This window comes from Agelaius tricolor, unplaced genomic scaffold, assembly GCF_023055355.1.
Source record: "Agelaius tricolor isolate 1412-34295 unplaced genomic scaffold, bAgeTri1.0.p SCAF_107, whole genome shotgun sequence".
NCBI lineage: Eukaryota > Metazoa > Chordata > Aves > Passeriformes > Icteridae > Agelaius > Agelaius tricolor.
In genome coordinates, this window is record NW_027269367.1 from 328,059 (window position 1) to 350,594 (window position 22,536).

General features: G+C 54.3%; 4 protein-coding genes and 1 long non-coding RNA gene across 7 annotated transcripts in view; 4 read left to right on the forward strand and 1 right to left on the reverse strand.

The window, feature by feature from the left end:
- Positions 1-426: 426 nt before the first annotated feature.
- ZNF668 (zinc finger protein 668) lies at positions 427-4,706 on the forward strand (the record flags this gene model as incomplete). The annotated part of the gene is made up of 4 exons (XM_071419446.1): positions 427-1,081; positions 1,134-1,606; positions 2,740-2,907; positions 4,279-4,706. Coding segments are annotated over exons 1-4 (1,410 nt in total), but the record flags the coding sequence as incomplete, so codon positions are not given.
- Positions 4,707-4,729: 23 nt separating this feature from the next.
- LOC139586185 (uncharacterized) lies at positions 4,730-5,651 on the forward strand. 2 transcript variants are annotated; one of them, XM_071419421.1, is made up of 2 exons: positions 4,730-4,830; positions 4,870-5,651. In XM_071419421.1, the coding sequence occupies exons 1-2, from the start codon at positions 4,731-4,733 to the stop codon at positions 5,532-5,534; spliced, it is 765 nt and encodes a 254-aa protein (XP_071275522.1). In that variant the 5' UTR covers position 4,730; the 3' UTR covers positions 5,535-5,651. The 2 variants fall into 2 exon arrangements, with proteins under 2 accessions (XP_071275522.1, XP_071275524.1); XM_071419423.1 differs by having other exon boundaries at positions 4,730-4,791.
- A 620-nt stretch (positions 5,652-6,271) lies between these two features.
- The window catches only part of LOC139586214 (uncharacterized), a 30,070-nt gene continuing 13,805 nt past the window's right edge, over positions 6,272-22,536 (forward strand). The window contains 5 exon segments of the mRNA XM_071419447.1: positions 6,272-6,776; positions 7,590-7,699; positions 8,346-8,479; positions 9,138-9,285; positions 20,607-20,748. Of these exon segments, the coding sequence (XP_071275548.1) occupies positions 6,296-6,776; positions 7,590-7,699; positions 8,346-8,479; positions 9,138-9,285; positions 20,607-20,748 (1,015 nt within the window). The 5' untranslated portion in view covers positions 6,272-6,295.
- LOC139586196 (uncharacterized) lies at positions 10,963-20,242 on the forward strand. Of its 2 annotated transcripts, none has more exons than XR_011677507.1 (3): positions 10,963-11,047; positions 11,139-16,850; positions 18,057-20,242. It is a non-coding gene; the product is annotated as an uncharacterized lncRNA (long non-coding RNA). The 2 variants fall into 2 exon arrangements; XR_011677508.1 differs by lacking the exon at positions 10,963-11,047 and having other exon boundaries at positions 11,079-11,239; positions 11,282-16,850; positions 18,057-20,241.
- Positions 12,831-16,391, reverse strand: LOC139586178 (fibrinogen alpha-1 chain-like). The gene is made up of 2 exons (XM_071419397.1): positions 16,083-16,391; positions 12,831-14,466 (listed from the first exon to the last, which is right to left on the reverse strand). The coding sequence occupies exons 1-2, from the start codon at positions 16,389-16,391 to the stop codon at positions 12,883-12,885; spliced, it is 1,893 nt and encodes a 630-aa protein (XP_071275498.1). The 3' UTR covers positions 12,831-12,882.

Genomic DNA, 22,536 nt, shown 5'->3' on the forward strand with positions numbered 1-22,536 from the left:
TTCCCCAAAATTCCTCCAAAGTTTGGGGACCCCGGCCCCTCCCCCACCCCCAAAAAATGCCCCCAAAAATTTAAGAATTAAACCCAAAAAATTCCCCCAAAATTGGGAATTTCCCACCCCTCCCCCACCCCTCAACCCTCCCCCCCCCCTCCGGTATCCCCAAAATTCCCCCAAAATTTCCCAAAAAATTCCCTCCAAAATTTGAGATCCCAGCCCCTCCCCCATCCCCCCAAAAAACCCCAAAATCCCCCCAAAAAAATCCTCCTAAAAATTCCCAAAAAATTCCCCCAAAAAATTCCCCAAAACCGGGAATTTCCCACCCCTCCCCCACCCCAAGAATTCCCCAAATTTTCCCCAAAAATGCCCCAAAATTGGGAATTTTTTGCCTCTCCCCCCTCACCTGGCGCTGTCCCCCCCCCCCGCAGTTCCCATCATGCACCGGGAGGCTCCGCCCCCTTCCTGAGCTCACCTGGAGGCTCCGCCCACTCCTGGAGGCTCCACCCACATCCAGAGGCTCCCCCCACTCCTGGAGGCTCCACCCATATCCAGAGGCTCCGCCCACTCCTGGAGGCTCCACCCACCACCCACTGAGCTCATCTGGAGGCTCCTCCCACCCTTGGAGGCTCTGCCCACATCTGGAGGCTCCACCCCTCTACCCTGAACTCTCCTGGAGGCTCCGCCCACCCCTGAGCTCCCCTCGAGGCTCCGCCCACCCCTGGAGTTCCCCTGGTGGTGCCGCCATGTCCTGCCCGGCCACGCCCAATGACGTCATCGCTTCCGCTGGTGACGTCACTGCCCACCTGGGGCCTTCCCGTGATGCACCTGATGACGTCATCGCCGCCTCGAGCACACCTGGTGACATCATCGCCCCCTCAAGCCCCGCCCACAGCTCACCTGGCGACGCCGCCGCCGCTCACCTGGAACCTTCCCATGATGCACCTGGAGGAGCCCCCAACCTCCCTGGCCACGCCCCTGGCTCACCTGGTGACGTCACCGACCCCTCAAGCTCCGCCCACAACTCACCTGGAGCCAATCCTGGCTCACCTGGTGACGTCACCGACCCCTCAAACCCGTCCCACAGCTCACCTGGTGACGTCACCCGCCCCCTCTGACCCACCTGGCCCCTCCCTCACCTCACCGGGTGATGTCACCGCCCCCTTGACCAGACCTGGAGCCAATCCGGACGCACCTGGTGACGTCACCACGCCTTCAAGCCCCGCCCACAGCTCACCTGGAGCTGCCTCTAACCCGCCCGGTGACGTCACCGCCCCCTCCAACCCCACCCAGGCCACACCTGGCGACATCACCGCCCCCCCTGGCCCCGCCCCCGCCGTCGCAGGCCCCTCCCCCCGGGCGGCCCCGCCCTTCCCGTGCCCCAGCTGCCCCCGCTCGTTCCCCTCCCCCGCCCGGCTGGCCGTGCACCTGCGCTCGCACACAGGTGAGCGCCCCCTCACCTGCCCCCAGTGCCCCAAGGCCTTCGCCGACCCCTCCGTGTTCCGCAAGCACCTGCGGGGCCACGCGGGGCTGCGGCCACACACCTGCGGCACCTGCCCCAAGGCCTACGCCGAGCGCAAGGACCTGCGCAACCACCTGAGGGCGCACACGGGTGAGTGACACACCTGGGGCACACCTGGGATACACCTGGGAGGGTAAAAACACACCTGGGCACACCTGGGATACACCTGGGATACACCTGGGATACACCTGGGAGGGTAAAAACACACCTGGGCACACCTGGGCACACCTTCCCCAAGGCCTACGCCGAGCGCAAGGACCTGCGCAACCACCTGAGGGCGCACACGGGTGAGTGACACACCTGGGGCACACCTGGGATACACCTGGGAGGGTAAAAACACACCTGGGATACACCTGGGGCACACCTGGGATACACCTGGGACATGTAAGATATACCTGGGACACACCTGAGATACACCTGGGACATGTTAGACACACCTGAGATACACCTAGGCACACCTAGGGGGATAAAAACACACCTGGGACACACCTGGGCACACCTGGGACATGTTAGACACACCTGGGACACACCTGAGACACACTTGGGGATATAGAGACACACCTGGGGATATGGGGACACACCTGGACACACCTGGGGATGTGGAGACACACCTGGGACACACCTGGGGATATAGGGACACACCTGGGGATATAGGGACACACCTGGACACACTTGGGACACACCTGAGAGTACGGAGACACACCTGGGACACACCTGGGACACACCTGGACAGACCTGGGGATGTGGAGACACCTGAGGACACACCTGGGGATATGGAGACACACCTGGACACACCTGGGACACACCTGAGACACACCTGGGAACACACCTGAGACACACCTGGGACACGTGGACACACATGGGACACACCTGGGACACACCTGGGGACATAGAGACACACCTGGGGATATTGGGACACACCTGGGACACAGCTGGGACACAGCTGGGGGTATAGAGACACACCTGGGACACACCTGGGCATATGGAGACACACCTGGGACACAGCTGGGACACACCTGGGGGTATGGAGACACACCTGGGACACACCTGAGGATATAGGGACACACCTGGGACACACCTGGGACACACCTGGACACACCTGGGGCTATGGAGAGACACAGCTGGGACACACCTGGACACATCTGGGGCACACCTGGGGGTATAGAGACACATCTGGGGCACAGCTGGCCGGTGCCCCAGCCGTGCCATGCCCGTCCCGGCAGGTGAGCGGCCGTACCTGTGCGCCGAGTGCGGGAAGAGCTTCGGCCGCTCCTCGTCGCTGTCGTGCCACCAGCGCATCCACGCCGCCGCCAAACCCTTCCCGTGCCGCACCTGCGGCAAGGCCTTCACCCAGCTCTCCTCCTACCAGAGCCACCAGAGGGTGCACACAGGTGAGTCCCCGACAGGTGAGGGCTCAGGTGGCCTCTGGGGATTTTTGGGGATTTTTTGGGAATTTTTAAAATTTTTTCTATGATTTTTTGGGGATTTTTTATGATTTTTTAATGATTTTTGAGGAATTTTTAATGATTTTTTTTAAATCAATTTTTGGAATATTTTGGAGGATATTTTTGGGAATGTTCACACAGGTGAGGGCACACAGGTGAGTCACCCACAGGTGAATTTGGGGATTTTTTTTTTATTTTTTAATGATTTTAAAATTATTTTTGGGGGGTTTTTATTGAGGTATTTTGGAGGAGTTTTGGGGCCTTCACCCAGCTCTCCTCCTACCAGAGCCACCAGAGGGTGCACACAGGTGAGTCCCCGACAGGTGAGGGCTCAGGTGGCCTCTGGGGATTTTTGGGGATTTTTTTGGGAATTTTTAAAATTTTTTCTATGATTTTTTATGATTTTTTTAAATCAATTTTTGGAATTTTTGGAAGATATTTTTGGGAACGTTCACACAGGTGAGGGCACACAGGTGAGTCACCCACAGGTGAATTTGGGGATTTTTTAAGGGGGAGTTTTTAAAATTTTTTAATGAATTTTTGTGATTTTTTGGGGGGATTTTTTTTAAGGATTTTTTTGGTGATTGTTGGAATTTTGGGGGGATTTATTTATGATTTTTGTGGATTTTTTTTGGATTTTTGGGAATTTTTTTGAATTGTTTTTTTATAGTTTGGGGATACTTTTGGGGACATTTTAATAAATTTTTTGGTATATTTTTGGGAATTTTTGTGAACTATTTTGAGGATATTTCGGGGATATTTTTAGGAACATTTGGGGAAATATTTGGGGATATTTTCGGGAATGCTTTTAGGAATTTTTGGGGCTATTTTTTTGAATATTTGAGGGGATTTTTTAATGAACATTTGGGAATATTTTTATGAAATTTGGGAGATATTTATGGAAATTTTGGGGAATATTTTTAGGATTTTTTGGGGCTATTCTTTTGAGCGTTTTGGGGAATATTCCAAGAACCTGAGGGATATTTTTGGGGCTATTTCTTGGAGTGTTTTGGGGAATATTTTAAGAACCTGAGAGATATTTTTGGGGCTATTTTTTGGAGTGTTTTGGGGAATATTTCAAGAACCTGAGGGATATTTTTGGGGCTATTTTTTGGAGTGTTTTTGGGAATATTTTAAGAACCTGAGGGATATTTTTGGGGCTATTTTTTGGAGTGTTTTTGGGAATATTTTAAGAACCTGAGAGATATTTTTGGGGCTATTTTTTGGAGTGTTTTGGGGAATATTTTAAGAACCTGAGGGATATTTTTGGGGATATTTTTTGCCCTCAGAACCCCCTCACCCTTCCCTTCCCCACAGGTGAGCGCCCCTACCTGTGCCCCCAGTGCGGCCGCACCTTCGGCGACCCCTCGAGCTTCCGGCGGCACCAGCGGGCGCACCAGGGCGTGAAGCCGTACGGCTGCGGCGACTGCGGCAAGGCCTTCCGGCAGCCGGCCGACCTGGCCGTGCACCGGCGCACCCACACCGGCGAGCGGCCCTGGCGCTGCGGCGACTGCGGCAAGGCCTTCGTGGCCTCCTGGGACCTCAAGCGGCACCGCCTGACGCACTCGGCCGAGCGGCCCTGGCGCTGCGGCGACTGCGGGAAGGGGTTCGGGGAGAGGGCGGCGCTGGGCAAGCACCGCCGGACGCACTCCGGGGAGAGGCCATTCGCCTGCGGGAGGTGCGGGAAGGGCTTCGGGGGCGTGTCGGGGTTGAGGAAGCACGAGAGGACGCATGGGAGGGAGGAGGGGGGTGGAGGTGAGGGCAGCAATATGGCCGACGGCAATATGGTGGGCGTTGGGGGGAGCAATATGGCCGACGGTAATATGGCGGGTGTTGGGGGGAGCAATATGGCTGACAGTAATATGGCGGGTGTTGGGGGGAGCAATATGGCCGACAGTAATATGGCAGGTGTTGGGGGGAACAATATGGCCGCCAGCACCAATATGGCCAATGCCAATATGGCTGCCATTGGGGGAAGCAATATGGCTGACACCAATATGGCTGCCATTGAGAAAAACAATATGGCTGACACCAATATGGCTGCCATTGAGAAAAACAATATGGCCAACACCAATATGGCGGCTGTTGGGGGGAGCAATATGGCCGCTGGCACCAATATGGCTGCCATTGAGAAAAACAATATGGCTGCCGGTAACAATATGGCCGCCATTGGGGGAAACAACATGGCTGCCATTGGGAAAAACAATATGGCTGCCGTTGGGGGAAACAATATGGCTGCCAGCACCAATATGGCCGATGCCAATATGGTTGCCATTGAGAAAAACAATATGGCCGACACCAATATGGCCGCCACTGGGGAGAACAAAATGGCCGCAATTCTGGAGGACAAAATGGCCGACGCAATTATGGCCGCCACCAACATGGCCGCCATGTTGGAAAACAAAATGGCCGAAACCAACATGGCCGCCGGAAACAACATGGCTGCCGAATCCAAGATGGCGTCAGGGCCCCGCCCTTTTTCCTGCCCCATCTGTGGGCGGAGCTTTGCCTCGGGGGCGGGGCTAAGGCGGCACCAGCGACGTCACAGCCCCGCCCCCTCCAGCACGGTGTAGGCCCCGCCCCCAACGGGGGGTGGGCGGAGTTTGTGCTGAGGTGGGTTGGGTTGTTTGTGGGCGTGGTCTGTGATGGCCACGCCCCCTTTGTGGGGTCAATAAAGGCTGAGTCAGCAATGGCGGCTGAGGCTGTGTTTGGGGGGCAGGGGGGACCCAAAATTCACAAAAATGGCCCCAAAAATGGCCCCAAAATTCCCAAATATCCCAAAAAAATCCCTAAAACTTAAAAATATCCCAAAAAGTCCCCCAAAATTCATCAAAATTCCCAAAACTGTGTAAAAATAGCTCCAAAAATCCCCAAAATTCTGCTCGGGACCTCCCAAAATTTCCCCTGGCCAAAAATCCCCAAAATTTCCACCAAAATTCCCCAAATCCTCCCAAGCCTCCCCCAAAAAAACCCAAATTCCCCCCAAAAATCCACCCAAAAAAATCCCAAAATCAACCTTGGGACCCCCCCAAAAAGCCCTGGGAGAATTTCATGGGGAGGGCGTGGCTATGCAAATGAGGATTATTGACACTAATATACCGATTCTAAAGGAAGGCGTGGTTATGCAAATAAGCACCTTTAATACAAATATATCATTTCTAAAGGAAGGCGTGGTTATGCAAATCATCTCCTTAACACATACAGTTCCTAAAGGAGATTTCCTATGCAAATCACCGCATTCAACACATAATATCGGCTTGTAGATTGAAGGGGCGTGGCTATGTAAATAATCCCCTTTAACACCAATATATCGTTTCTAAATGGAGGCGTGGCTATGCAAATCAGGCCTATTTACACCAACACATCGCTTTTATATGTGGGCACCACTATCGATGTTCCTAACTGGAGAGGCGTGGCTATGCAAATCACCCTCATCACCACCGCTATGTTGCTAACCGCAGAGGCGTGGCTATGCAAATCAGCTCCTTACCCACACTGCCCCGCGCCGCGCCGGAAGCAGAACGGCCGTGAGGGGGAAGGAGGCGGAAGCAGAACCCCTAAAATGGCGGCGCTGGGGCTGCGAGCCCCGGGGCTGCTCCCGCCGCTCCGGGCCCCTCTGCGGGGCTGCCTCGGCCCGTGCCGGTTCCCGGGGAGCCCCGGGGCGGTTCCGGTCTCGGTTCCGGTGCCGGTTCCGGTGCGGGCCATGGCCGGGCACAACCGCTGGTCCAAGGTTCGCAACGTGAAGGGGCCGCGGGACGCGGAGCGGAGCCGCCTCTTGGAGAAAATGGCGCGGATGCTGCGGGCGGCCGCCAGAGGTGGCGCGATAGTGTCGCGATATGGGGGGAGGGGGGGTGCGGGGGATGGGGGGTGAGTGGGACACGGGGCTGTCGCGATATGGGGGTGGGGGGGACGTGAGGAAGGGGGTGTGGGAGGAGGCGGGGGTGTCGCGATAGAGGAGGAGGAGGGGGTAGGGGGGCAGGGAGGTGCCGCGATAAAGGAAGGGAAGTGGGTGGGGGGGCCTGGGGGTATCGCGATAGGGGGTTGGGGGTGTCGTAATGGGGAGAGTGTCGCGATAGAGGAGGGGAGGGGGTGGGGAGGACATGGGGGTGTCGCGATACGGTGCGGGGGGGTGTCGTGATGAGGGGGAGTGTCGCGATAGAGGGGAGGAGGGGGAAGGGGGTGGGGGGGCACGGGGGTATCGCGATATAGGGGGAGAAGGGGGTGATGGGACACTGGGATATCTCGATATCGGGATAGTGGGGTATCGGGATATGGGGACATTGGGGTGTCAAAATATTGCGATACGGGGATATCAGGACATTGGGATATCGCAATACTGGGATATCAGGACACTGGGATATGGGGACGTTGGGCTATTGGGATATCGCGATACGGGGCTGTTGGGACATTGGGCTATTGCGATATGGGGCTATGGGGACATGGGGCTATTGCGATATCACGATATCGGGACACGGGCTGTGGCGCTATCGCGACATATCGCGATACAGAGTTGTTGTGAGCTCAAGCTACGATAATATCGTGATGTGTTGCGGTGTACCACGATATATCGCGATATGGGGCTACGGGGACGTCGGGCTATCGTGACCTATCGCGATATCTCCCGACAGAGGGGGGCCCGGATCCGTCGCTGAACCCCGGCCTGGCGGCGGTGGTGGCGCAGTGCCGGACACTGAACGTGCCCAAAGCCACCATCGAGGGGGCCCTGCGGTCAGTGAGGGTGAGTGACCACTGAGTGACCATTGAGTGACCACAGAGTGACCAATCAGTGACCCTGAGTGACCACTGAGTGACCACTGACCATCCCTGAGTGACCACTGAGTGACCAATGAGTGACCACTGAGTGACCATGAGTGACCAATGGGTGACCAATGAGTGACCACAGAGTAACCAATGAGTGACCCTGAGTGACCACTGAGTGACCACAGAGTGACCACAGAGTGACCAATCAGTGACCACGAGTGACCCCTGAGTGACCACAGTGACCAATGAGTGACCATGAGTGACCACTGACCATCCCTGAGTGACCACTGAGTGACCGCTGAGTGACCCTGAGTGACCACTGAGTGACCATGAGTGACCATATGACCACTGAGTGACCCTGAGTGACCATAGAGTGACTAATGAGTGACCACAGAGTGACCAATCAGTGACCCTGAGTGACCAATGAGTGACCAATGAGTGACCCCTGAGTGACCGCTGGCCCCTCTCTCCGGCCACAGGAGCGTCCGGCCGGGGGGGTCACTGACCACTGACCACTGAGTGACCGCTGGCCCCTCTCTCCGGCCACAGGAGCGTCCGGCCGGGGGGGTCACTGACCATTGAGTGACCACTGAGTGACCGCTGGCCCCTCTCTCCGGCCACAGGAGCGTCCGGCCGGGGGGTCGCAGCTGCTGCTGACCGCCCGGGGCCCGGGGGGGTCACTCGTGCTGCTGGACGTCCGAACCGACAACGTCCGGCGCAGCCAGGCCGAGCTGCGGACACTGCTGCAACGCCACGGGTCAGTGCTGGGTGACCGCTGAGTGACCAATGGGTGACCGCTGGGTGACCATGAGTGACCACTGGGTGATCAATGAGTGAGCAATGGGTGACCATGAGTGACCAATGAGTGACCCCTGAGTGACCAATGAGTGACCACTGAGTGACCAATGAGTGACCATGAGTGACCACTGAGTGACCAATGAGTAACCCTGAGTGACCAATGAGTGACCCCTGTGTGACCAATGAGTGACCACTGGGTGACCAATGAGTGACCCATGAGTGACCACTGAGTGACCCTGAGTGACCAATGAGTGACCCCTGAGTGACCACTGAGTGACCATGAGTGATCTCTGAGTGACCACTGAGTGACCATGAGTGACCACAGAGTGACCCTGAGTGACCAATGAATGACCCCTGAGTGACCACTGAGTGACCAATGAGTGACCATGAGTGACCCCTGAGTGACCCCATTGACCTTTGTCCCCCTGTGGTCACTCAGGGCCGCGCTGACCCCTGAGTGACCAATGAGTGACCCCTGAGTGACCCCATTGACCTTTGTCCCCCTGTGGTCACTCAGGGCCGTGCTGACCCCTGAGTGACCAATGAGTGACCCCTGAGTGACCCTCACTGACCCCTGAGTGACCCTCACTGACCACTGTCCCCCTGTGGTCACTCAGGGCTGCGCTGACCCCTGATGTCCATCACGCCTTCGAGGCCGTGGGCGTGGTCCGAGTGTCCGGCCGGACGCTGGGCCTGGAGGCCGCGCTGGACGTGGCCGCAGTGGCCGGAGCCCAGGACGTGGCCGAGGACGAGGACGAGCTCAAGGTGGGTCCGGCCGCCCGCTGACCGCTGCAGTGGTCACTCTGTGGTCACTCGGTGGTCACTGCTTGAGTGTCCCCCTGGTGGTCATCGGTCACTTCTGGGACCGGACAGTGACCGGTGACCACCCTGAATGACCACTGACCACCCCACTGACCCCTTGACCACCCAACTGACCATTGACCACCGCGAATGACCACCGACCACCCCCACTGACCCCTTGACCACTCCCACTGACCATTGGTCACTCCTTGACCGCCCCCACTGACCCCTTGACCACCTCGATGACCACTGACCACTCCTTGACCCCTCCCTGACCCCTTGACCACCTTGATGACCACTGACCACTCCCATTGACCGCTGACCACTCCCGCTGACCACTGACCGCTCCTTGACCATCCCCACTGACCATTGGTCACTTCTTGACCACTCCCAATGACCACTGACCCCTCCCTGACCCCTTGACCCCTCCCTGACCTCTTGACCCTCCCAATGACCCCTTGACCCTTCACTGACCACCCCCACTGACCCCTTGACCACTCCCATCGACCACTGACCATTGGTCACTCCTTGACCACCTTGATGACCACTGACCACTCCTTGACCATCCCCACTGACCATTGGTCACTCCTTGACCACCCCCACTGACCCCTTGACCACCTTGATGACCACTGACCACTCCCATTGACCGCTGACCACTCCCGCTGACCACTGACCACTCCCACTGACCCCTCACTGACCACTGACCACCCTGAATGACCACTGACCACCCCAATGACCCCTCACTGACCCCTTGACCACCCCAATGACCCCCTGACCACCCCGATGACCATTGGTCACTTCTTGACCACTCCCAATGACCACTGACCCCTCCCACTGACCCCTTGACCCTCTGAATGACCCCTTGACCCTTCACTGACCACTCCCACTGACCCCTTGACCCCTCCCTAACCCCATGACCCCTCCGTGACCTTTGCCCCCCTCCCGCAGTTCCTGTGCGCCCCCTCGGCCCTGGGCAGTGTCCGGCAGCACCTGGCGGCCGCAGGGCTCCGGCCGATTTCGGCCACCCTGGAGTTCCGGCCGCGGTCAGCGCTGGCCCTGCCGGACGGTCCGAGGGCCGCGGCCGAGCGGCTGCTCCGGGCTCTGGCCGAGTGGCCGGACGCCGTCCGCATCGTCCACAACATCCAGGACGTCCCGGCGGTCACTCGGGGCGGTCACTCGGCTCCGGACACAACGCGGGACCATCAATAAAGGTGTGGTCAAACGGTCAGCGGGGTGGCCAGTGGTCATTCGGGGTGGTCAAACGGTCAGCGGGGTGGCCAGTGGTCATTCGGGGTGGTCATTCGGGGTGGTCAGGGGGTCAGTGGCGTGGTTGGTGGTCATTGGGAGTGGTCAAGGGGTCAGTGGGAGTGGTCAAATGGTCAGTGGGAGTGGTCAGTGGTCATTTGGGGTGGTCAGGGGTCAGTGGGGTGGCCGGTGGTCATTCGGGGTGGTCAGTGGTCATTTGGGGTGGCCGGTGGTCATTCGGGGTGGTCAGGGGTCAGTGGGGTGGTCAAGGGGTCAGTGGTCATTCGGGGTGGTCAAAGGGTCACTGGAGTGGTCAGTGTCCATTGGGAGTGGTCAGTGGTCACTGGGGTGGTCAGTGGTCATTCGGGGTGGTCAGTGGTCAGTGGGGTGGTCAAGGGGTCAGTGGGGTGGTCAAGGGGTCAGTTGGGTGGTCAGTGGTCATTGCGGGTGGTCAGTGGTCATTCGGGGTGGTCAGGGGTCAGTGGGGTGGTCAAGTGGTCATTTGGGGTGGTCAGGGGGTCAGTGGTCATTTGGAATGGTCAAGGGGTCAGTGGGAGTGGTCAAGGGGTCAGTGGGAGTGGCCGGTGGTCATTCGGGGTGGTCAAGGGGTCAGTGGGAGTGGTCAGTGGTCACTCAGGGTGGTCAGTGGTCATTCGGGGTGGCCAAAGGGTCAGTGGGGGTGGTCAGTGGTCATTCAGGGTGGTCAGGGGGTCAGTGGGGTGGTCAGTGGTCATTCGGGGTGGCCAGTGGTCACTCAGGGTGGACAAAGGGTGGTCAGTGGCCATTGGGGGTCATTAGTGGTCAGTGGGACGGTCAAGGGGTCATTGGGGTGGTCAGTGGTCACTCAGGGCGGTCACTCGGCTCCGGCCACGCTGCACGATGGACAATAAAGGTGTGAGACGTGGTCAAGTGGTCATTTGGAGGGGTCAGTGGGTGGTCAGTGGTCATTCAGGGTGGTCATTGCGGGTGGTCAGTGCCCATTGGGGTGGTCAAGGGGTCAGTGGGAGTGGTCAGGAAGCAGCCAAGGGTCATTGGGTGGTCAGTGGGGGTGGTCAGTGCCCATTGGTCATCCCGGTGGTCACTCGGTCATCAGGCTGGTCAGTGGTCATTGGTCATCGTGGTGGCCATTGGTCATCATGGTGGTCACTCGGTCATCGGGGTGGTCATCAGGGTGGTCAGTGCCCATTGGTCATCGCGGTGGTCACTCGGTCATCGGGGTGGTCATTGGGGTGGTCATCGTGGTGGTCATTGGGGTGGTCATCGTGGTGGTCAGTGCCTATTGGTCATCGCGGTGGTCACTCGGTCACTGGGGTGGTCATCGGTGTGGTCAGTGCCCATTGGTCATCGTGGTGGTCACTCGGTCACTGGGGTGGTCACTGGTGTGGTCAGTGCCCATTGGTCATCGTGGTGCCCATTGGTCATCCCGGTGGTCACTCGGTCACTGGGGTGGTCATCGATGTGGTCACTGGTGTGGTCAGTGCCCATTGGTCACCCCGGTGGTCACTCGGTCACTGGGGTGGTCATCGATGTGGTCACTGGGGTGGTCAGTGCCCATTGGTCATCGTGGTGGTCACTCGGTCACTGGGGTGGTCACTGGTGTGGTCAGTGCCCATTGGTCATCCTGGTGGTCACTCGGTCACTGGGGTGGTCATCGGGGTGGTCATTGGGCTGGTCAGTGCCCATTGGTCATCCCGGTGGTCACTCGGTCACTGGTGTGGTCAGTGCCCATTGGTCATCCCAGTGGTCACTCGGTCATCGGGGTGGTCAGTGGGAATGGTCAGTGCCCATTGGTCATTGTGGTGGTCAAGCGGTCACTGCAGTGGTCACTGGTGTGGTCAGTGCCCATTGGTCATCCCAGTGGTCACTCGGTCACTGGGCTGGTCAGTGCCCATTGGTCACCCCAGTGGTCACTCGGTCACTGGGGTGGTCAGTGCCCATTGGTCATCGCGGTGGTCACTCGGTCATCGTGGTGGTCAGTGGCCATTGGTCACCCCGGCGGTCACTCGGTCACTGGGGTGGTCAGTGGGAATGGTCAGTGCCCATTGGTCATCTTGGTGGTCACTCAGTCACTGGGGTGGTCATCGTGGTGGTCAGTGCCCATTGGTCATTGTGGTGGTCAAGCGGTCACTGCAGTGGTCACTGGTGTGGTCAGTGCCCATTGGTCACCCCGGTGGTCACTCGGTCACTGGGCTGGTCAGTGCCCATTGGTCACCCCGGCGGTCACTCGCTCACGCCACCCCCCCAATCACACCCACACCTCCTCGTGGAGTGCCCAAAGCCCCGCGGCCGCTCCGGCCAGGGGTCATTTATTGGTGGTCACTCGTCCGAGCCGGCCGGGCTGCCCAGGAAGAGGCCGGAGTAGCCAAAGGCCGGAGCGGAGCCTTCGTCCTCCTCCTCCTCCTCCTCGTCCTCCTCCTCCTCCTCGTCCTCCTCGTGGTCATCGTGGTCATCGTGGTCATCCTCGTCCTCCTCGTCCTCCTCCGGCCGCGCCGAGCGGTCAGCGGCGCCGTCCGGCCTGTGGTCATCTCCGGGCCGAGAGCGGCCGCTTGACCATTGGTCATCTCTTGAGCCGACTGACCACTGGTCATCCTTGGGGCCGGGTCTTGCTCCTGATGACCACTGGTCATTCTTGGAGCCGACTGACCACTGGTCATTCTTGGAGCCGGGTGACCACTGCTCGATCTTCACCTCCGCTGACCACTGGTCACTCTTCGGCCCTGCTGACCACTGGTCACTCTTGGAGCTGGGTGACCACTGCTCCTGCTTGACCTCTGCTGACCACTGGTCACTCTTCGGCCCCGCTGACCACTGGTCACTCTTCGGCCCCGCTGACCACTGGTCATTCTTGGAGCTGGGTGACCACTGCTCGATCTTCACCTCTGCTGACCACTGGTCACTCTTTGGCCCTGCTGACCACTGGTCATTCTTGGAGCTGGGTGACCACTGCTCGATCTTCACCTCCGCTGACCACTGGTCACTCTTGGAGCCAGATGACCACTGCTCATCTTTCGGCCCCGCTGCCCACTGGTCATTCTTCGAGTCCGGTGACCACTGCTCCTGCTTGACCGCTGCTGACCACTGGTCACTCTTGGAGCTCGCTGACCACTGCTCATCCTTCATGCCAGCTCTTCCTCCAGCTGACCACTGGTCACTCTTTGGCTCTGATGACCACTGGTCACTCTTTGACCCCGCTGACCACTGGTCACTCTTTGACCCCGCTGACCACTGCTCGCCCTTTGAGCCGGGTGACCACTGCTCCTTCTTCACCGCCGCTGACCACTGGTCATCCTTTGACCCCGCTGACCACTGGTCACTCTTGGAGCCTGCTGACCACTGGTCACTCTTGGAGCCTGCTGACCACTGGTCATCCTTCGGCCCTGCTGACCACTGGTCACTCTTCGACCCCGCTGACCACTGGTCACTCTTGGAGCCTGCTGACCACTGGTCACTCTTCGAGCCTGCTGACCACTGGTCACTCTTGGAGCCCGCTGACCACTGGTCACTCCTGGACCCCGCCGCCCACTGCTCCTCCCTCGAGCCGCCCCCTTTGCCGCCGCCGAGTGACCACTGGTCATCCTTTCCCGCGAGTGACCACTGCTCGTCCCTCGGGCCTCCCCTTGCTCCCCTGCCCCTGCCGGCGCCCGGCCGTGCCCTGCGCGGCCGTTTGGCCTCTCCGGCCGCCGCCGAGTGACCGGCGCGGTGTCCGAGCAGGCGTCCGAGCAGGAATCGCCGCTGCCCCCTGGCCAGCGTCCACTTGGCCTCGAGCCGCGCCAGCTCGTCGCACAGCGCCGCGTTCTCCAGCACCAGCGCCCGCGCCGCGCGACGCAGACGCCGGAAACGCTGCCGGACGCGCTCGGCCGGGCGCGGCCGCGGGGGCATCGTCCGGCCAGGGAGTGGACACTGCGGGAGGGAAAAAAAAACGGGGGAAATTCGGTGAAAATCGGGGAAAATTCGGTGGAAATTTGGTGGAAATCGGGGAAATTTTGATGGAAATTGGCCCAAATCGGCACAAATTGGCCCAAAGTCAACGTTGGGTTGAGCTGAGTCAAGGTTGGGTTGAGCCGAGTTGAGCGGAGTTGACCAAAATTGATCCAAATTTAGCAAAATTGAGCAAAATTGACCACAAATGAGCAAAATGGACCAAAATCAGCAAAAATCGGCACAAATTGGCCCAAAGGCAACGTTGGGTTGAGCCGAGTCAAGGTTGGGTTGAGGCGAGTTGAGCGGAGTTGAGCAAAATTGGCCAAAAACGGCAAAATTGATCCAAATTGAGCAAAATCGACCACAAATTGAGTAAAATGGACCAAAATCAGCAAAAATCGGCACAAATTGGCCCAAAGTCAACGTTGGGTTGAGCTGAGTCAAGGTTGGGTTGAGGCGAGTTGAGCGGAGTTGAGCAAAATTGGCCAAAAACGGCAAAATTGATCCAAATTTAGCAAAATTGACCAAAATTGAGCAAAATGGACCAAAATCAGCAAAAATCGGCACAAATTGGCCCAAAGTCAACGTTGGGTTGAGCTGAGTCAAGGTTGGGTTGAGGCGAGTTGAGCGGAGTTGAGCAAAATTGGCCAAAAACGGCAAAATTGATCCAAATTGAGCAAAATTGACCAAAATTGAGTAAAATTGACCAAAATCGGTACAAATTGGACCAAAGTCGGTGTTGGGTTGAGCCAAGTCAAGGTTGGGTTGAGCCAAATTGAACAAATTGACTGAAATTGGTCCAAATTGACCAAAAAGGAGCAAAATTGACCCAAAATCAGCAAAAATCGGCACAAATTTGACCCAAATTGGTCTTGGGTTGAGCCGAGTTGACCAAAACTGAGTGAAATTGGTCAAGATTGACCAAAATTGGCGAAAATTGACGCAAATTTGACCCAAAATTGGTGTTGGGTTTAGCAAAGTCCAGGTTGGGCTGACCCAAGTTGACCAAAATTGATGAAAATTGACTCAAATTGGTCCAAATTGACCAAAATTGACCAAAAGTGGCCAAAATCGGCACAGATTGAGTGAAATTTATTAAAATTGACCCAAATTAAGCCTGGATTAACCAAAACTGGAAGAAATGGACCCAAATCAGCCCGAATTGATCAAAATTAACCAAAATTGGGCCAAACTTGACCAAAATGGACTGAAATTGACCCAAATCGGCACAAATGGACCAAAATTGCCACAAATTGGACCAAAATCAACACAATTGACACAAACTGACCAAAATTGCCCTAAATGACCCAAATTTACGAAAATCGCCACAATTTGACCCAAATCGAGCCGAAAACGGCCCAAACCGAGCTCGGAGGAGCCTTTGGGTTAAAAAACGGAAAAATCGGGAAAATCGAAAAAAACGGGGGCGGATTTTGGGGAGAAAACGGCGATTTTTGGGAAAATCGTTCAAGCCATCGATCCGCATCCATTAACGGCCATGGGGAAGCTCCCCCTCCCCCCTCCGCTGTTCCCCGCGGGGTTTTGGGGCGAAATTCGCCGATTTTGGGGCCAAATCCGCCGAGTTTAGGACTCACCGCAGGCGGAACGGAGCGGGCGCCACCGGAAGTGAACGCGGGGAGAACGGAAAAGAGGCAACACCAACCGGAAGTGGGCGGTGAAACCGGAATCGACTGGGGAAAAAACCCCGAAAAACGCCAATTTAGACCCAAATCCGCGTCAAGATCTGGTTTTGCGTCGCGATTTCTCCTTTTTGGGGCTAAACCGCCGCGCTTTGGGTGCTCTTTTTTCTGCTTAATCGTTTTTCTCCTGCTCCGAGCCGCGACTTCCGTTACCCTCAACGAACCCTCATCATCTCTATGGTAACTTCCGGTCCGCGCCGCCATTACCGCTTCCCCTCTATGGCCACTTCCGGTTGGAGCCGCTCTGGCCCGCTCGGAGGACTTCAATTCCTCTCTTTGATTTTCCCCAAAATGCCGATTTTTTCCCCAAAAAATTCCCAATTTTTCCCCAAATTTCCCCCAGAATTCCCGATTTCCCCACCAAAACCCTGCGATTTCAGTAAAAATTCCCATTTTTTAATTCCCCAACCCCCACTTCCCTCCAACATCCCCGATTTTCCCCCAAAATTTCCCATTTTTCCCTCCAAAAATTTCCTTTTTCTTTAAACCTCCCACCCCCCCAAATTCCCGATTTTTCACCCCAAAAATTCCCGATTTTTTTGGCTCCTCCCATTCCGGCTCCCACCCCTCCCCCCACCCCCAGAGGGGCGGGGCCTCCCCAAATTCCCGAGAAATTGCCCCAAAATTGGGTGGGGGAGGGGCAGCAGCGGGACCATGGCGCAGGTAGGGGGGGGAGGGGAATTTTCGGGGAATTTTGGGGGAATTTTGGGCGATTTTGGGCAAGTTCGGGAGACTTGGGGGAAGTTCGGAGCCACTTCCGGGTTGGGGGGGTGGAAATTGGGGCGGAATTTGGGAATTTTGGGGTTCAAAAGTGAATTTTGGGGGAAATTTTGGCTTTTTTTAAATATTTTGGGGATTTTTTGGGTGATTTTTGGGATTTCAAAGTGAAATTTTGGGGGGGGGATTTTGAGGGCGGATTTTTGGGACTTTAAAGTGAAATTTTGGGGGAATTCGGGGATTTTTATTTTATTTTTTGAGGGATTTTTTTGGCGATTTTTGGGGGGGAATTGGGGGGGATTTTGGGGACTCAAAAGTGAATTTTGGGATTTTTTTTAAATTTTAAAAAAATTCGGGGGGGAGTTTTGGGACTTACAAGTGAAAATTTGGGGGAATTTTTGGATTTTTTGGGGGCTATATTTTGGATTTTTTGGGATTTTGGGGGGGAGTTTGGGGTCCCAAAGTGAATTTTTGGGGTCCCAAAATGAATTTTGGGGAAAACTTAGGATTTTTTTTTTTTTAATTTTTGGGTGAATTTTGGGACTTTAAAGTGAATTTTGGGGCAGATTTGGGGGGAATTTTGGGGATTTTTGGGATCACAAAGTGAAATTTGGATGAAATTTTGGGATTATTTTGATTTTTGGGGATTTTTGGGGAGATTTTGGCCATTTCTGGGTGGATTTTTGGGGGTTTTTTTGGGGTTTTTTTGGGATTTTGACCATTCCCAGTATTCCCAGTTCAATCCCAGTTCAATCCCAGTTCCCTCCCAGTATTCCCAGTTTAATTTTGACCATTCCCAGCTGCATTATTTGGGGGTTTTTTTTGGCAGTTTTTGGGGATTTTTGGGGGATTTTGGCCATTCCTGGGTGGATTTTTTGGGTTTTTTTGGGATTTTCACCATTCCCAGTTCAATCCCAGTTCACTCCCAGTTCAATCCCAGTTCAATCCCAGTACTCCCAGTCAGATTTTAACAATTTCCAGATGGATTTTGACAATTCCCAGGTGAATTTTTTGGGGTTTTTTGGGCGATTTTGGCCATTCCTGGGTGGATTTTTTTGGGATTTTTTTTGGTTTTTTTGGGAGTTTGACCATTCCCAGTTCTCTCCCAGTATTCCCAGTTCAATCCCAGTTCAATCCCAGTTCAATCCCCAGGGCCTGGTGATGGTGGTGCCGGGGGTCCCTGGGCTCTCACCTGGTTCAGTTTTTGGGATTTTTGGGCGATTTTGGCCATTCCTGGGTGGATTTTTTTGGGGTTTTTTGGTTTTTTTTTGGGATTTTGACCATTCCCAGTATTCCCAGTTCAATCCCAGTTCAATCCCAGTTTAATTTTGGGTTCCTGCAGGGCCTGGTGCTGGTGGTGACCGGGGGCTCTCACCTGGTTCAGTTTTGGGTTTTTTGGGGCCATTTTGGCCATTCCTGGGTGGATTTTTTTGGGATTTTTTTGGGGTTTTTTGGGAGTTTGACCATTCCCAGTTCTCTCCCAGTATTCCCAGTTCAATCCCAGTTCAATCCCAGTTCAATCCCCAGGGCCTGGTGCTGGTGGTGACTGGGGGTCCCTGGGCTCTCACCTGGTTCAGTTTTTGGGATTTTTGGGCGATTTTGGCCATTCCTGGGTGGATTTTTTGGGGGTTTTTTGGGATTTTGACCATTTCCAGTTCTCTCCCAGTATTCCCAGTTCAATCCCAGTTTAATTTTGGGTTCCTGCAGGGCCTGGTGCTGGTGGTGACCGGGGGCTCTCACCTGGGGCAGTTTTTGGGATTTTTGGGCGATTTTGGCCATTCCTGGGTGGATTTTTTTGGGATTTTTTTTGGGTTTTTTAGGGGAGTTTGACCATTCCCAGTTCTCTCCCAGTATTCCCAGTTCAATCCCAGTTTAATTTTGGGTTCCTGCAGGGCCTGGTGCTGGTGGTGACCGGGGGCTCTCACCTGGTTCAGTTTTGGGTTTTTTGGGGCCATTTTGGCCATTCCTGGGTGGATTTTTTTGGGGTTTTTTGGGTTTTTTTGGGATTTTGACCATTCCCAGTTCTCTCCCAGTATTCCCAGTTCAATCCCAGTTCAATCCCCAGGGCCTGGTGCTGGTGGTGCCGGGGGTCCCTGGGCTCTCACCTGGTTCAGTTTTTGGGATTTTTGGGCGATTTTGGCCATTCCTGGGTGGATTTTTTTGGGATTTTTTTGGGTTTTTTGGGAGTTTGACCATTCCCAGTATTCCCAGTTCAATCCCAGTTGGATTTTGGGTTCCTGCAGGGCCTGGTGCTGGTGGTGCCGGGGGTCCCTGGGCTCTCACCTGGTTCAGTTTTGGGTTTTTTGGGGCCATTTTGGCCATTCCTGGGTGGATTTTTTTGGGGTTTTTTGGTTTTTTTTGGGATTTTGACCATTCCCAGTATTCCCAGTTCAATCCCAGTTCAATCCCAGTTTAATTTTGGGTTCCTGCAGGGCCTGGTGCTGGTGGTGACCGGGGGCTCTCACCTGGTTCAGTTTTGGGTTTTTTGGGGCCATTTTGGCCATTCCTGGGTGGATTTTTTTGGGGTTTTTTGGGTTTTTTTGGGATTTTGACCATTCCCAGTTCTCTCCCAGTATTCCCAGTTCAATCCCAGTTCAATCCCCAGGGCCTGGTGCTGGTGGTGACTGGGGGTCCCTGGGCTCTCACCTGGTTCAGTTTTTGGGATTTTTGGGCGATTTTGGCCATTCCTGGGTGGATTTTTTGGGGGTTTTTTGGGAGTTTGACCATTCCCAGTTCTCTCCCAGTATTCCCAGTTCAATCCCAGTTTAATTTTGGGTTCCTGCAGGGCCTGGTGCTGGTGGTGACCGGGGGCTCTCACCTGGTTCAGTTTTGGGATTTTTGGGCGATTTTGGCCATTCCTGGGTGGATTTTTTTGGGATTTTTTTTGGTTTTTTTGGGTTTTTTTGGGGATTTTGACCATTCCCAGTTCTCTCCCAGTATTCCCAGTTCAATCCCAGTTCAATCCCAGTTCAATCCCCAGGGCCTGGTGCTGGTGGTGCCGGGGGTCCCTGGGCTCTCACCTGGTTCAGTTTTTGGGATTTTTGGGCGATTTTGGCCATTCCTGGGTGGATTTTTTTGGGATTTTTTTTGGTTTTTTTGGGATTTTGACCATTCCCAGTTCTCTCCCAGTATTCCCAGTTCAATCCCAGTTGGATTTTGGGTTCCTGCAGGGCCTGGTGCTGGTGGTGACCGGGGGCTCTCACCTGGTTCAGTTTTGGGGATTTTGGGGCGATTTTGGCCATTCCTGGGTGGATTTTTTGGGGGTTTTTTGGGGTTTTTTGGGGGAGTTTGACCATTCCCAGTTCTCTCCCAGTATTCCCAGTTCAATCCCAGTTCAATCCCCAGGGCCTGGTGATGGTGGTGACCGGGGGCTCTCACTTGGGGCAGTTTTGGGGATTTTTGGGGGATTTTGGCCATTCCTGGGTGGATTTTTTTGGGATTTTTTTTGGTTTTTTTGGGATTTTGACCATTTCCAGTTCTCTCCCAGTATTCCCAGTTCAATCCCAGTTTAATTTTGGGTTCCTGCAGGGCCTGGTGCTGGTGGTGACCGGGGGCTCTCACCTGGTTCAGTTTTGGGGATTTTTTTGGGATTTTGGCCATTCCTGGGTGGATTTTTTTGGGGTTTTTTTTTGGATTTTTGGGAGTTTGACCATTCCCAGTTCTCTCCCAGTATTCCCAGTTCAATCCCAGTTCAATCCCCAGGGCCTGGTGATGGTGGTGACCGGGGGCTCGGGGTTCCTGGGCTCTCACCTGGTCCAGGTGCTGCTGGAGGCGGAGCCGGAGCTTCGGGAGCTGCGAATCCTCGACCTCGACCCCGACCTCAAAATGGTCCCCGAGAGGCACCGTGAGCCCCAAAATCCCCCAGATTCACCCCAAAAAACTCACCCTAAAACCTCCCAAATCCTCCTTCATTCAGCCCCAAAAATTCCCCAAAAAATCCCCGCAAAATTTCCAAATTTAACCCCAAAAATCGACCCAAAATCCCCCAAATTTCCCCCCAAAATCCACCCCAAAAATTCCCAAATTTAGCCCTTAAAATCCACCCTGAAATGCCCGAAATTCACTCCAAAAATCTGTCCCAAAATCACCCCAAAAATCCCAAATTCAACCCCAAAAATTCACCTCAAAATGTCCCAAATTCACCCCAAAAAATCAACCCAAAATCCCCCAAATTTCCCCCCAAAATCCACCCCAAAAATCTGCAAAATTCCCCCCAAAATCCACCCCAAAAATTCCCAGATTTAGCCCTTAAAATCCACCCTGAAATGCCCCAAATTCACCCCAAAAATCTGTCCCAATATCCCCCAAATTCACCTCAAAAATCCCCCCTCAAAAATCCCAAATTTAGCCCTTAAAATTCACCCTGAAATGCCCCAAATTCACCCCAAAAATCCCCCCAAATTCCCCCCCAAAAATTCCCAAATTTAGCCCTTAAAATCCACCCTGAAATGCCCGAAATTCACCCCAAAAATCTGTCCCAAAATCCCCCAAATTCACCTCAAAAATCCCCCCCAAAATCCCAAATTGAACCCCAAAAATTCACCCCAAAATGTCCCAAATTTAACCCCAAAAATCGACCCAAAATCCCCCAAATTCCCCCAAAAAATAAAAAAAAATTCCCAAATTTAGCCCTTAAAATCCACCCTGAAATGCCCCAAATTCACCCCAAAAATTTGTCCCAAAGTCCCCCAAATTCACCTCAAAAATCCCCCCAAAAATGCCAAATTCAACCCCAAAAATTCACCCCAAAATGTCCCAAATTCACCCCAAAAAATCGACCCAAAATCCCCCAAATTCCCCCCAAAATAAAAAAAAATTCCCAGATTTAGCCCTTAAAATCCACCCTGAAATGCCCGAAATTCACCCAAAAAATCTGTCCCAAAATCCCCCAAATTCACCTCAAAAATCCCCCCCAAAATCCCAAATTTTGCCCCCAAAATTCAACTCAAAAATCCCCCAAAAATCCCAAATTCAACCCCAAAAATTCACCCCAAAATGTCCCAAATTCACCCCTTAAATCTGCCTCAAAATGCCAAAAATTCACCCCAAAAATCCCCAAATTTAACCCCAAAATTCCCAAAATTCGACCTAAAAATTCCAAAAAAATTCAACCCAAAATTTCTCAAAACGTCCTAAAATTTCACCTCAAAAATTTGCCCCAAAATACAAAAAATTCACCCCAAAATTTGCCTCAAAATCCCCAAATTTCACCCTAAAAATTCACCCAAAATTACTCCAAAAATTCCCTGAATTCACCCCAAAATTCCCGAATTTAACCCCAAAAATCCACCCTGAAATCCCCCAAATTCAGCCCAAAATCCCCCAAATTCAGCCCAAAAATTGCTCCAAAATTCCTGAATTTCACCCCAAAAATTCACCCCAAAATTACCCCAAAATCCCCCAAATTCAGCCCAAAAATCCACCCCAAAATCCCCCAAATTCACCCAAATTCACCCCAAAATCCCCCAAATTCACCCCAAAATCCCCCAAATTCACCCCAAAAATTCACCCAAATTCAGCCCAAAATCCCCCAAATTCAGCCCAAAAATTCACCCCAAAATCTCCCAAATTCAGCCCAAAAATTCACCCAAAATTCCTGAAATTCACCCCAAAAATTCACCCAAAATTCCCC